This window comes from Onychomys torridus, chromosome 13, assembly GCF_903995425.1.
Source record: "Onychomys torridus chromosome 13, mOncTor1.1, whole genome shotgun sequence".
In the NCBI taxonomy this organism is placed as follows: Eukaryota; Metazoa; Chordata; class Mammalia; order Rodentia; family Cricetidae; genus Onychomys; species Onychomys torridus.
The window spans coordinates 71,239,314-71,253,047 of record NC_050455.1 but is presented as its reverse complement, the minus strand read 5'-3'; the positions used below and the strand labels follow the sequence as shown (position 1 = coordinate 71,253,047).

Genomic DNA, 13,734 nt, shown 5'->3' with positions numbered 1-13,734 from the left:
CCCAGGGCAGTGGCAGCATGGGTCAGGAGTGGGGGGTTAGGACTTCCAAAGCAGGCCATTTTCTCACTGCGGAGAGCCTGTCCGCTTTCGCACTGAAGCTGTTTGCTCCCACAGTAGTCTTCCGTTTAAACAGGAGACAGTTCTGAGTGACTCAGAATTTTATAGTGGCCTAAATGTGGTATCACTGGCTGCCTAGCTCACCAAGGTATACAGTGGCAGGTAAAGAGCCAGACACATCACAGAGGCTACCAGCAGTGACTAGTTTAAAGAATGAGTCTGGGTCAGTCGCTAGAACATAGTGTAAACATCCAGGTCAGCTGCAAAAGGTCAGGACGACAGGGCAAAGAGATGCCAAGGACCAGACATCCATAACAGGTGCTTGTCCCACTGTGGACTCCAAGAAAACACTCTCTGGAAGAATGGAGGACAGCACCTCACACCACAGGGCGATCTACAAACAGCACAGGACTGTGGGCCAAGAACCACTCAAGCGCCCAAAACTGAGACAGAGAAAGGAGAACCTCACCAGCCACAGACACCGCCGCCAAATCAAGTAAAAACCAACAACCTCACCAGAAATCCACAACCATAGAGCACTAGACGGCCAAGCCAGGTTCCCACAGGTGCCACAGCCTGGCAGCACACCTCCCTAACAGCACTGCAAATGGCCTAGGTCTGAGGCACCAGATTACCAAGACAGCTACTTCAAGGAGTAACTGCTCCGAGAAGCTATAGGCTCCCAACAAATGACGCTACTCAAGGATAAGAGTAGGACCGCCAGGAATTAACTGGCGTGAAGTGGATTCGTTTTTGGACGCCGTGTCTCACTTAAGTACTGAGGCTGGCCTTGAATTTGCAATCTTCCTGTCTTCTTGTTGTTGTGAACAGGCTCTACATGCCCCTGGTGCTATGCATGTTAAAATGAAAGTGACCTTTGGTTTACATTCAAGAACAGGGCCATCATTCAGGGCCACCGTACCCAAGGCACAGCCAACCGGCAGGGGAAATCTTTAGGCAGGGTCTCATGAGCACTACTGGCTACTGATACTCCAAACATCCATGTGACCATGCTCCAAAACTTAATGTCAGCTGGGGATTTAGGTCAGTGGTAGAGCGCCTGCCTAGCAAGCACAAAGCCCTGGGTTCGATCCTCAGCTAAAAAAAAAACAACAAAAAAACAAAAAACCCAAGTCCTTCTCACACCACTCCTCAGTTCATGAACAAGAGTATTAAAAATCACTGCCCCCCACCCCACAACCACCTCCAGACTGCACGAATGTTGTCTTTAGACCTGGACCCCATTTCCAAGAGACTGTGTATAGGGAATTATTCCGAAATCTCAAAAGATCCAAAATCCACACCACCCCCGACCCCAAGCACATGAGATCCTTGACCAGCATTGCTATGAGCTGGCAAGCAGGACACAGCTTAGGGATGGAAACACCATGGAGCACTGCTTGAGGACCAGAGGAAACCCTGCAGTCTTCGTGCATACATCCATCTCCAGCAAGACCCTGCCCACAGGGTCTTGCTCATGCATCTTCCGTTTTATTCATACACAGATACAGACTTAATGATCACTTCAAATGGACCGTTTCTCTTTTATGAACCAAACACGATGTGGACCAACGCTTTGTTTAAAGTGACAACGTGAAGTGTGGTCTCTGCCCATCTGCTCCTGTTAAGCTGCGGTATTACAGAGTTAACAAACAGGTTTCTAATTTTGTGTCCACAGTAAGGGGACAGGCAAAGACTGCTGACTACTGACCCAGACACACAGTCCCAAGGGAGAATTGTTGCGCTCCAGGGTAGCCGGGTCAAGAAGAGGCAGCAACTTGCTGGTCTTTGCCTTGAAGCCTCAGGCAGGAAGGTATGCAGACCCATGACCTTCAGAGCAGCCAGGGAGGAGGGAGCCCACCCTTCTTACCTCTGTGCTCAGGCCCGGGGCTGTTGACACCCCAGCCCTGGTAGAGTGTGGCGAAGTCCTTTGGAATGTACGTCTTAAAGATACTGAGGATGTCCAAGCGTTTCTCCTGCCCCTCAGCTGCCGGTTCCTGCTTGATGGAGTGTAAGATGGGGGGCGCACCAGGTGGGGCCTGCAAGGCTGCATCCCCTCTGGACCCCGCTGCACAGGTGGCTAGCGTTCTCAGCTCCTGGGCCGCCTTCACAGGGGGTTCTCGGGGAGGTAGAGGGGAGCCTCCTTCGCCTTTCGTGGGAGGCTGACCCTGAGGCTGAGGACTGAATTTGGCTTTCAGAGAGTCTGGGGCACTGTGCTTATTCGGAGGGACAAAGCCAGCCCCCACTGCAGGGACCCCGAGTTTCTCCACCGGCTTGCTATTGGCTGAGGGCTGGGCACCAACACGGGTTATAACCGAGGGTGTAGGGGTGGCACTTCGGCTGAGGCCCCCACTGCCTGGGGAAGGTGCCAGCTTGGAACTGGCCTCCTGTTTGGGTTTGGCCAGGGGTCCCTGTACAACTGCACTGGAAGGCTCCTGGCCATGGCCAGCTCTGGCCTGTCGATATCCATCGGGGCCAGAGGCCCACAGAGCACAGGGGCCCCCAGAATGGCTCTCCTTATTCTTAGGCATGCTAGCGGCTTTTGTGGTCACCCCAAGGGGGGAAGAGCTGCCCTTTGATCCTGGTACCCCACCTGGCACCTGGGTGCGGGTAAAGCGAGCAAGGAGCAGGGGCTGGCACTCCTTGCCCCCAAGAGCAGGCGGAGGGCCTGTACGCCCACTGCGAGCAAGGAAAACCAGGCTGCTGCGGATGCTCTTGTGGCCATTAGGCTGAGTCCAAGGGGGTGCTACAGAACTGCAGCTGACCCTGTGCCAGATGCGTTTGTGCATCCACAGGACCTCGGGGTAGTAGGTCTTGTGGTTACAGTAAGGACACGGGTGAATGACCAGGGCCGCCTGCAGGGAGCATGCGTCCTTACTGCTGGGGTCATCCCGGCTTGACCTCATACTCAAGTCCAGTGGAACCAGGTCAGGGGCGGATGCCCGCTTTCCTGCCCCATAGTGTTCCTTGTGCAAATCAGACAGCTTTTCTTTCGAATGCCCAGCCTGGCTGTCCAAGGCGAGCTGCAGGCTAGCTATTTCCATGCTCGAAGGGAAGTCTACCCGGTCAGCAGTGCTGGGCACCTCCTGCTTGGGGTGAAATGCTGGCATCTTTAAGTCAAGTGAAAATCTATGCTGCTCGGGACCCTCGGCAGTCTCTCTGCTGCTGTTTTCAAGTATGGACACGGATGGCGTGGCGATCCCCACCTTGGGCTCGCTGACGTCTTTCTCTGGCAGGATATGTCCAAGTTTGTGACTCTGGTCTCCGTTGGAGAGCTCGGTGGGTGCCACCTCTCCAGAAGAGCAGCAGTGCCGTGGCTGGCCCCCTGCGGGATGTAAAATGTGAAAAGGGACGTTAACCACTTCTCATCAGAACAGAGTAAGGCATAGGGCAGCATGGAGCAGCTAGACAGGCATGCATTCCAGGCAGGACACGCCTCACGTCAGGACGAGGACTTGGCATCAGCAAGAAGGCAGTTCTGGGACTGGGTTTACTCTCAACAGATCGGCCAGGAATGAACCACCACAGAGACAGGTAATACTATACCCTAGGCAGGGTGTCAGTTTTCAACTAACTGAAGTGACCCAGAAGGTGGGTGAAGAAACCACACTATCTTGTTAAATGTAACTACACTACTGATTAGAGAGAAGGTGGCTGGTTATTATAATTAGAAACTGAGGGCTATCAAGACGGCCCACTGGGTAAAGGCACTTGCTGCTTGCTGCCCAGCCTGAAGACCTGAGTTTGATCCCTGGATCCCACATGGTAAACCGGAGGGGGCCTCTGACTTCCCCAAGTTATCCTCTGATTTCCATGTGCATACTGTAGCCTGCAATGCAGTCCCATACACACACACAAATAAACAACAATAATAAAATAAAATTTTTAAAAGAAATTGGGAAAAGAGCTTAACTGTAACCACATGGTACTTTACATGCTCTAGAACTCTCTGCAAGGCATTCGTGCAATCTGTAGTCACCACAGAGCATTTTGTGGTAAAAAGCCAGCGTGATCAGTATGGAAACAGATGATCCCCAGGACCCCAGTGCTTCCCTCAGACACTGCAGGCTACGGAGTAACTTCAACCTTCTCAACCCGAAGGCCGGTTTTCAACTCTCAAATCTTGATACTAAGTTCTCTTCAAAGGCCTGTGCACATGCACACCAGCTGTTACTCTATGTGTCTCTACAATGTCACCTATGGTCACCAGACAACTTTGTAAATCCTGTGTGTAGCACTAACCTTGGGCTCTTAAACCTGGGGGTGGGGGAGCTCAGTGTACTGGAGGTGGGTGTAGATGGGAGGGTAGTCTGCGGGTTCCACACCCAGCACACACTGGCTGTGCCACAGCTGTAATCAGGGCTAGACTCCGCAGTCAGTACTACAGAGGACAGGACACAGCTCAGCAAAGTCTCCTTTAAATTTGTACTCACATCCCGGCCTTATTCACACCTGGGTCTGAACCTGGGACAGGACACACTCTGGGAAAGTCTGCCTACAATTTTTACTATGTCTTGGATCTATTCACACTTGGGTCTGAATCTGCAGAAGGTGCCCTGGAGATGCCCAAATCCTCACTGGAGCACACTAAGGCCTTCACCACTGATGAAACCACAGTGGCCTTCGGCTCACAACCCTGACCCTTAGCGCAGACTGACATGTCAGGAGTCACGTGTGAGAAGGACAACCGTTTCCCAAGACTGGAATATCTGGTGGAATCCAGGTATTGACTTACTCGGTTCTTCTAAAATGTTCTATGTGTTTAGAGATAGGACTTGGGAATGTTATCAGAAAACTATTTCAAAGGACTCTTTGTCAGGGCAAGAAAGCACCTATCACAGACGGCAATCCCAAGAGGAGATGCAGAGGTAATGCTCCTTTCTGAGGAGAGGGGGGTTAGCGGGCACTCAGGCTTGATTGTGAAGTACAGTCTCCTAAATACCGGGATGGAATGTCAGCAGAGCTGGGAGTTGGTAAGCTGGGGGTCGGGTTTCCACATCCTCACTCTAGTCAGCTCCGAAAAGCTAACTGAAGGTGACTGAGAGTGAGGGGCCCATCGTTCTGAGCCCATGCTAGAGTGCCTTGGAAACCACACTGCAGACACCAGGGTCACAGCTCGAATGTGACACTGTCAGACTCTAGGCAAACAGGAGGAAAGGGAACATGATTGGGGGACTGTGCTCCTCAGAAGTGAGGGTAAAGACTCACACCTCTGAACTGCACTGGGAGGAAACTGACATTCAGAAACCACAGTTCTCGGGGACACCAGAATCACGGCTCCTCAGTGGGGGCTCTGGAAACAGGACCATGAAGAGATCCTTTAACCATTTCATTACATTACACTGAACTGAAAGATGGCCTCCTGTAAGCCAAATATAACCTTTCTTCTCTAAGTTGCTTTCCATCGGGGTGTTTTACCACAGCATCTGAAGAGAATCCAGAATGATGTAGTTCTAAATGTTTCAATTCTTCCCCTTCCAGCGGAAAATCGGGAACCCTGAGAGGTTCAGATCAAACAAAAGCCATTTGGGCCACAATCCTGGAGGACACAATCCCAAACACCAAAATATCAAACAGTGAAATCCAAGTATCAGAATCTCTCAGATATAAAACTCCTAACTCCTTAAAATTATGAAATATCGAAATCGTAAAACTTCTAATTCTGGGTTAAAAATACAAATGTCCAATGAGATAGCTCAGTGTAAGGTAAAGGTGCTTGCAGTCAAGCATGATACGTTGAGTTCAATCCCCAGGGCCCCCTACAGTGGAAGGAGAGAACCTACTCAATAAAGTAGTTCTCTGACCTCCACATGTGAGCTTCACAGCATGAGCACAGGTGCATATGAGCAAGCAAACGAACACACACACACACACACACACACACACACACACACATACACACAAATTCTAAAAACAAACAAAACTGCCCAAAAGACATTTATTTACACCCTTAAAGGAGGATTTATTTGTGACATCTAAAAACATGAGGGCACACTTCGTAGACGACTTTACACACTATCTCAAGTCATGAGAATATATATGTATGTTCGTGAGCATAAACATGGAGGTCCACTGAGGCAGAAGTTATGAGCAGTTAGACCATGTTCACTAAGACGCAAATCCACAAGTACAACCTATGCTCCCCACTATGGTCACCACCGCATGAGCAGTTGTCAACAAACATGTCTGGACAGACAGCGGCTCTAATGAAACAGACCAACGTGCGGCCATTTCCTCACTCACCAAGAAGCATCCAAGATCCTTCATGCATGCCCCGATGTGTACACAAATGAGTTTTGCCAACTTTGCAAAACTGCATAAAACAAACAGAAACTCGATAAAGGTCTTCGTATGATTTATGTATCCAGTAATGGAAATGATGTGAAGATAAAACACATACACAACAGTGTGGTGAATTGCTTAAAAATAAGGTTGACAAAATTGCAAGAGAAAAACTAAAAAAGAAAAAATGCTAAAGAAAAAATCTAATCTATAAATCAGTGGAGTGGATTCTGAGTGGTCCACCAGAGTCATGAAAAGCTGGCCAATTCCTACCATATCTGACTCTTGAGTGTCCATAGGGGGTACTTTCACTTCAAGATCACGGCTAATCTCAGAAGGCAGACTCACAGATACACTACTCAGCCTTTTCTGGAATCACCATGGTTTGATGACAGCTGGCAGGCGCTCTGCCCTCCAGCCCGCCCTCTACACCGTCTGGGGCCAATGGTGTGCTGCCCCTGCCTTTGCTTCCGGAGGTCACTGGTACTCCTATTCTCAGGTAATGCACATCTGTTGAGGTGATCTGTAATAGTGAATAGGCAGACATGCAGAGAAGTAACCGTCCTCTGCCGGGTCAGGTCCTTGTGCCTTCTCTGTGGGTTTGTCTTTTGTTTGTCGAGACAGGGTTTTCTCTGTATAGCCCTGAATGACCTGCCACTAGCTCTGCAGGCCTTCGGGTTTTTGTCTCAGGGGCTCTTCTCTGATTCCACTCCCCAAACTCTGTGTTCACACCTAGACACTGGCTGTAGTCACAGATTTCCAGAGCAGGTGTGGGCCGTCTGGAGCCTGGCCCTGCTCAACCACTACAATTACATGAGTTTCTCTTTTTGAAATTCTGATAAGAATTTCATCTCCCATCAGGAAGTACTGGTCCCACCTCACATTACACAGCTGCTCCTCAAGCTGCCCAAACAGCTGATGCTGCTCCAGAACTTGGTTCCTGAACCTCAGAGAGCTCTGTCCCAGAAGATGGCAGTTAGGTGACTCGGGATTTTAAGCTGGTGGACCTTAGACCCTGGGTACTGTAGCGATTTGGATGAGAATGCCCCCGTAAGGTGACTGCCACTTGTGTCAAGTGGACAGAAAAACGAGCAGGGCACACAAACTAAAAGCCTGCTTCTTGAGCCGCGCCCAGGCCTGGGTCAGAAGATCTGCTTCCGAGCCCATGGAAGCTCTCTCCCCACTGGGGCTGTGCACGCAGTAAGAACTATACCACACACACATACATGCACACATCACACTTTTCCAGTTATGTTTGAACACACTTTGACCTAATATGAACCTATTAACATGAGTCACCTGTGTGAAAGCTGACGGAAAAGTACATTAACTATCTTAGCACTTTTGGAAGCCCCGACCTGTAGTAAAGAGAAAAACCAGCCCCAAGGAAATGTAGGGTCTCTGAATAGACATGTTTGCCACAGAAAAGTTTAAAGTCTGAGAAAACTTTTTAGAGATGTTTCTCGTGAAGGCAGAATCAGCAACACTTTGAAGGTTAATCAAAGGCTCCTGGCCTCAGCGGCGAGGCTTCCTCTGCAAACCAGCAGCTCATTACCCACAGAATACAGTCCCATCCCAGCAACCTAGAACTTCCTGAGTCCTTGTCACTCAGCATGAAAACCTCACACAGCTTTGTTTTAAATTGGACCCACACTAAAGTGAACAGAATGTGTCTCTTTTTCTGCTATCCCATGTCTTCAGTGCCTTCCTGGGTCTCCTAACCCTAATGGCCAACTCCACCTATGTCTGAAGACACGAAACTAAGAAGAAACTGGAGAAAGTTGATCATTTCCTGATCACACAGATGTTCTCACTTCTAAACGCATGCTAAGCTGGCTCTGGGTGTTGTTATTCCTTAAATGGAGGAAGCAGACAGAGAGGACTCTCCCAGTCACTGCTGGAAAGAATGGAGAAGTGTCAATAAGGGTGAGCAGAAAATCCCAGGGAAAACTTAAGCCTGCCACCCCGGCACCACCCCTGACCACCATACTGCACAGGAAGGAGTCGGCCAACTACAAAAAATACACTATAAATAAACCACTCACCTGCGCACTTGCACAGAATGTTTTAGGAAAAAGAGGAAGAGGAGGTCAAGACTTCAAAGGAGAGGCGTTGCTATACACTCTCACCAATACGGGTAACACAGCCACAGCCTGGCATCTATGTGGCAGGAGGGGTTTCCTGTAACAATGCATACTTATCCAAACACAAAATCCAAAGTCTGTAGACTGTGTAAAAAAACTATAATGATCCTTCTTTTAAAAATAAAAAACGGATCCAAATTATGCATCTGCAAAACCTTGGGGCTTAAAATCCAGCATGTGTCTTACTGGCAGGCAAAGGCCATTTCATAACACAAGGTTTCTGTGTTCTGGAAATAGAGGCAGACAGTGCTTGACTTAACAGCAGCCAGCGCAGTGTGTGGGCATGGCCACTAGGTGGTGCCTGTGACCAATTTATGATCCATTCCCTAGCCCTAGGCTCCATGTGTGGTCTGCTATTTTAGAATACCACAGGACAGACTACTTCTAAGCAGGTATTCATTAACAGAAAACACACCAAGTGCTTGTGTTATAAGGTCATCATACAGGATTATTTCTTTTGAAACAGATCTGCAGACTCTGCAATGCACTGTGTGGACTTTCAACCAAAGGACTTAAAACATCTTAGTCTTGGTTTCAATATTCATCAATATTATTAAACATTAAACACAGGGGACTTTAGTCATGTACTTGAACTATCTGACAAAATTAATCTAAGCAAAATAATATATCCACATGCATAAGACTTAGGTTACAGGCTGCACATTTAGCCTCAAAGATGTATGCTTTTTTTTTTTTTTTTTTTTTTTTTTTAATGCATCCAATTTGATGAGGTGGCATCCTGCTTTAAATACCCAAATAATTCGGTAACTGACTGAAGATGTGTCCATCAGGTATTAGCACCCTGACTTCAACACAATTCCTTAGGAAGTTAGAGCATGGGTATGCCAGAGCCGTCCTGACTGACCAGAGACCAAGATTCTCTTGGCCTGTAAACTCAGCTACAAAGATCCAAATGCCAATGCTGCAGAGCAGGGGACACCTCATCCATGCCACCCAGCCTCACCGAAGGATGCTAGGGGACTCACACCACTCAGGATATGCCAGAGTTCTCCCAGTCCATTCCCACATAACTTGCTCTGTGTTAGACTGACTTTATTCTTTGGGTACTGTGTATTCTCGTTAGCTGTAAAGGGCCTGAGTTGTTCTGGGAACCACGCTCCTGAGCACTTGCTACCTAAATTCCCCACCACCACCACTGTGGTTAACACTCTTAGAGCAAAAGACATCAATACTCCACCCTGCCCCATGCAGCTCTGCTTCTGCCTAAGCACCCTGCCCCATGCAGCTCTGCTTCTCCCCATGCAGCTCTGCTTCTCCCCATGCTCCCTGCCCCATGCAGCTCTGCTTCTCCTCCTGCACCCTGCCCCATGCAGCTCTGCTTCTCCCCATGCTCCCTGCCCCATGCAGCTCTGCTTCTCCCCATGCTCCCTGCCCCATGCAGCTCTGCTTCTCCCCACGCACCCTGCCCCATGCAGCTCTGCTTCTCCCCACGCACCCTGCCCCATGCAGCTCTGCTTCTCCTCCTGCACCCTGCCCCATGCAGCTCTGCTTCTCCCCATGCAGCTCCGCTTCTCCCCATGCTCCCTGCCCCATGCAGCTCTGCTTCTCCCACTCACTGCCCATGCAGCTCTGCTTCTCTCCTGCACCCTGCCCCATGCCAGCTCTGCTTCTCCCCATGCAGCTCCGCTTCTCCCCATGCTCCCTGCCCCATGCAGCTCTGCTTCTCCCCATGCATCTTGCCCATTCAGCTCTGCTTCTCCCCATGCTCCCTGACCCATTCAGCTCTGCTTCTCCCCATGCACCCTGCCCCATGCAGCTCTGCTTCTCCCCATGCATCTTGCCCATTCAGCTCTGCTTCTCCCCATGCTCCCTGACCCATTCAGCTCTGCTTCTCCCCATGCTCCCTGACCCATGCAGGTCAGCTTCTCCTCAGGTGTAGGGAGTTCCTGAGAAATGAACTAGCTCTTGGCTAGGGTGGATTACAGGGCTGTAAGCAGAGTGGCCAGGCCTTAGTAGCCACACAGGCTCAAGAGCCCGTCTGACTAGGAGCCTACCCTGTTCAGGGAAGCAGGACACTGTGCACACAGAAGCAACTGTCAGCAGACTCAACCCGTCTCCCAAGAGCAGAGGTCCGCTCTCATCCAAAGATTAGATCTCTGGAGCTCCGTGTCACTGTTCAGAGACTAAACTATCATGTCCGCTTTAAGCTTAGTTCTTCCCAAGTCACAGCCCTAGACTGTTTCTGGACTCCAGCAAAGGGCTCCAGAGACACACCACGGAGCCAACTGCAGGGTTCTTCATTTGAGTGTAACCCCCTTCCTGACTCTTCTGCTTTAACGAAGACAGCCAGCTCTCCTTCCTTTCATATCTTTATTCCAGTTGGTAGCCCACTTTTGATTATCTAAATTTTGCAAGTCAAAACCACAGACACTAGATTCCCACAATGCCTCAGAACAGCCTAGGAAAGCTGCAATCACTGGAGACCTCTCCACCCTTTACTTTAATCTGCTCTGTGTAGGCACTGGTCTCTGTGATGGTTTCCCAGAGATCAATGGTCAATCAGGAGTCCCGATCTAGCATACGTTTCCAGGAGAAGTCGGTTCCATCCATTCCTATCAGGTATTAGCCCACGCACCCCTGGCCCTTCCCAGGAGGCAGAGAAAGGTAGCCTGCTCTAGAAGTTCCCAAAACTATTCAGCAGGACTTCTGTGGAGGTGAAGAGACAAGGATTACCGCAGAATGTGGAGTTCACATGGTGCTGGCCTAGCTGCAGTGTCAGGAGACCCCAGAGGCCATAGAGAAGGGGAATCAAGACAATCACCACAACACTGCTGGCTGAGTCCTACCCTATTCATGTGCCCAAAACAGACACACAAAGTTAAGCAATCCCAGAACTACATGGCCTCCAGGAGACAGCAGAACCATGAAAACACCATCAAAATTAAAAACAAAGAGTCACACACCACAAATGTGTGTGTGCACAATTGTGTGTGTATGTGTGTGCACATGCATACACATGTACATGTGTGGTACATATCCATCCATCCATCCATCCGAATAGAGTAACACCAACAGAAAGGGTTTCAGAATACCAAGGTCAAACGAACCTCAGGGAGGCTCTATGCTCCACTTCCTCTGCTCAGATACACTGGTCCTAGACACTGGGTGACTCTGATGATCATTTCCATTATAAAACACATGACATGGAGTTTCATTATCAAAATTAATTTAAATATATTTAGATTAAATTATTTCTAATATTTAATTAAATATATTTCTAATATTTAATTAAATATATTTCTAAGTTAATAACATTCTACATTTTTACCATCAAAACGATTATCTGGGTTGGTTAAATTCCTAAATGAGGACCTCAGTTCGGATCCCTAGCACCCACAAAAGTTAGTGCTGTACAGGAAAGAATGCAAGAGACAGGCTCAGCAGCCAGCCAGTGTAACTGCATCCGTGAGCTTCAGGATCAAAGAGACCCTGTCTCCAACAGAAAAGGTGGAGCTGGAGCAGGAGAGACACCTAACATCAACCTCTGGCTTCCACATGTAAACACACACACACACACACACACACACACACACACACACACGAACGCACGCACACATGCACACACCCATATAACAAGAAAATACACCACACACACATACACACACACACACACACACACACACACACACACACCACATGCATGCATGCACACATCCATATAACAAGTACATACATCACACACCCACACACACATACACAAACACACATACCCACAACCCACAGACACACACACCCACACCCACAGACACACACACAACACAAGCCCTACAGGAAATGCCAGCCCTGGCACACTTAATTTCCCAACTGAAATTTTAAAAACTTAAGAAGTTAAATTTGAAACTGACAGAAATTTCAAATTGAGGAGGACCACTCGAGTTTCATTTAATTAGAAATGAAACACTAATGTGGATGGGGTCCTAAATTTTCTCCTGGTATTGTTCTCCCCAGGAATTAATACCAAATATGACACCAAAAATACACACCCTGGCTAGCAACAGAGATGCTTCCAGGCAGGGCAGCCGGGTTCTCCAGACCTATGCCTTCAGTGCTTGCAGGAGGAGACCTGCCTCAACCACCCTGCCCTGCATCCTGTGTGTGGGAATTCCTTCACTGAGGAGACCTCAGGCTAGGATGGCTTCAGGCCACCAGCACAAGCCCAAGGGTCCCAATGTCCCCTCCAGCCCCTGGTGCCAAAGCTGCACAGTAGAGCCCCTGGTAGACAAGTGTGCCCCTCCTGATCATGTCCAGACCACTTTGGTTAATAATGGCTGCCTCCTTTCAACCCTGACATAAGGATGAAGCAGGCCACACTATCTGCTCGGGATGGCCATCTCTGCATGGTAGGCTTTCCTGGGGAAACACATAAGAGGTACCTAATTCTGACCTGAGCTGAGACAGAGAAACTCAGCAGAGAGAAAACCCTAATTAATTTTGGTAGAATGGAAAGAGTCCTCTGAGAAGTTCACTTTTAGAATCAAAGAAATCACTGGTAGGTAAGTCTCAAGTCCCTGACTAGCAAGTTTCCCCTAGGAAGAAGATCTGCAACTGTGATCCTGTGGGAAACCAGACTGTGTGACAGCAGACACCAGAACCAGCATTCAGAAATGCTACAGGCTGCTTAAAATGCCACATGACTTACTCAAGTTCAGAGGAAGAGCATCTGTGTACCTTTAAAATTGGCTAAACTTGGCTGGAGATGAGGCTCTGCCTAGCATCCCAGAGCCCCTGGGTCCAATCTTCATCACTACAACAAACTAATGAATTAATGAATGAAACCAAATTCACACTCCTTTCATTAACTAACCCAACCACTCCGACGCTGCCAAAACAATTTTTTTAAAAGTACTTGAAGGGGCTAGAGAGACGGCTTGGCAGTTAAGAGCACTAGGGTAACTAGCTTAACTAGAGATGAAACCACCCACACTGGGTCAGCTCTGGCCTACTATGAAAACTAAGCGTCAACCAAGCAGAGCTGCCACAGGACAAAAGCAACTGAGAGCACTTCTGACAAGGGAACATCCAACCCACCACTCTGGCCAGGCCACACCCATCCTGTGGAGATCGCCACAGCAGATGACAACCGCACCACGGCAGAACTGGTCCCGGTTCTGGCACCTGGCAAACTTCACTCCATGCCCACGTTCCTCCCACTGAAGGAGTTGTTCTTGACCACCACGTTGTAACAGACCAGACCTGTGCACACAGTTCATCAGTACGTGGGTCTCAGCAA

General features: G+C 49.0%; 1 protein-coding gene across 5 annotated transcripts in view; it reads right to left on the bottom strand.

Moving 5' to 3' along the window:
- Positions 1-13,734, bottom strand: part of Znf516 (zinc finger protein 516) — a 91,884-nt gene that overhangs the window by 14,357 nt on the left and 63,793 nt on the right. For all 5 annotated transcript variants that reach the window (XM_036204630.1, XM_036204634.1, XM_036204633.1 and 2 more), the window contains exon 3: positions 1,928-3,382. In XM_036204630.1, the coding sequence (XP_036060523.1) occupies positions 1,928-3,382 (1,455 nt within the window). The remainder of the gene's footprint in view (positions 1-1,927; positions 3,383-13,734) is intronic.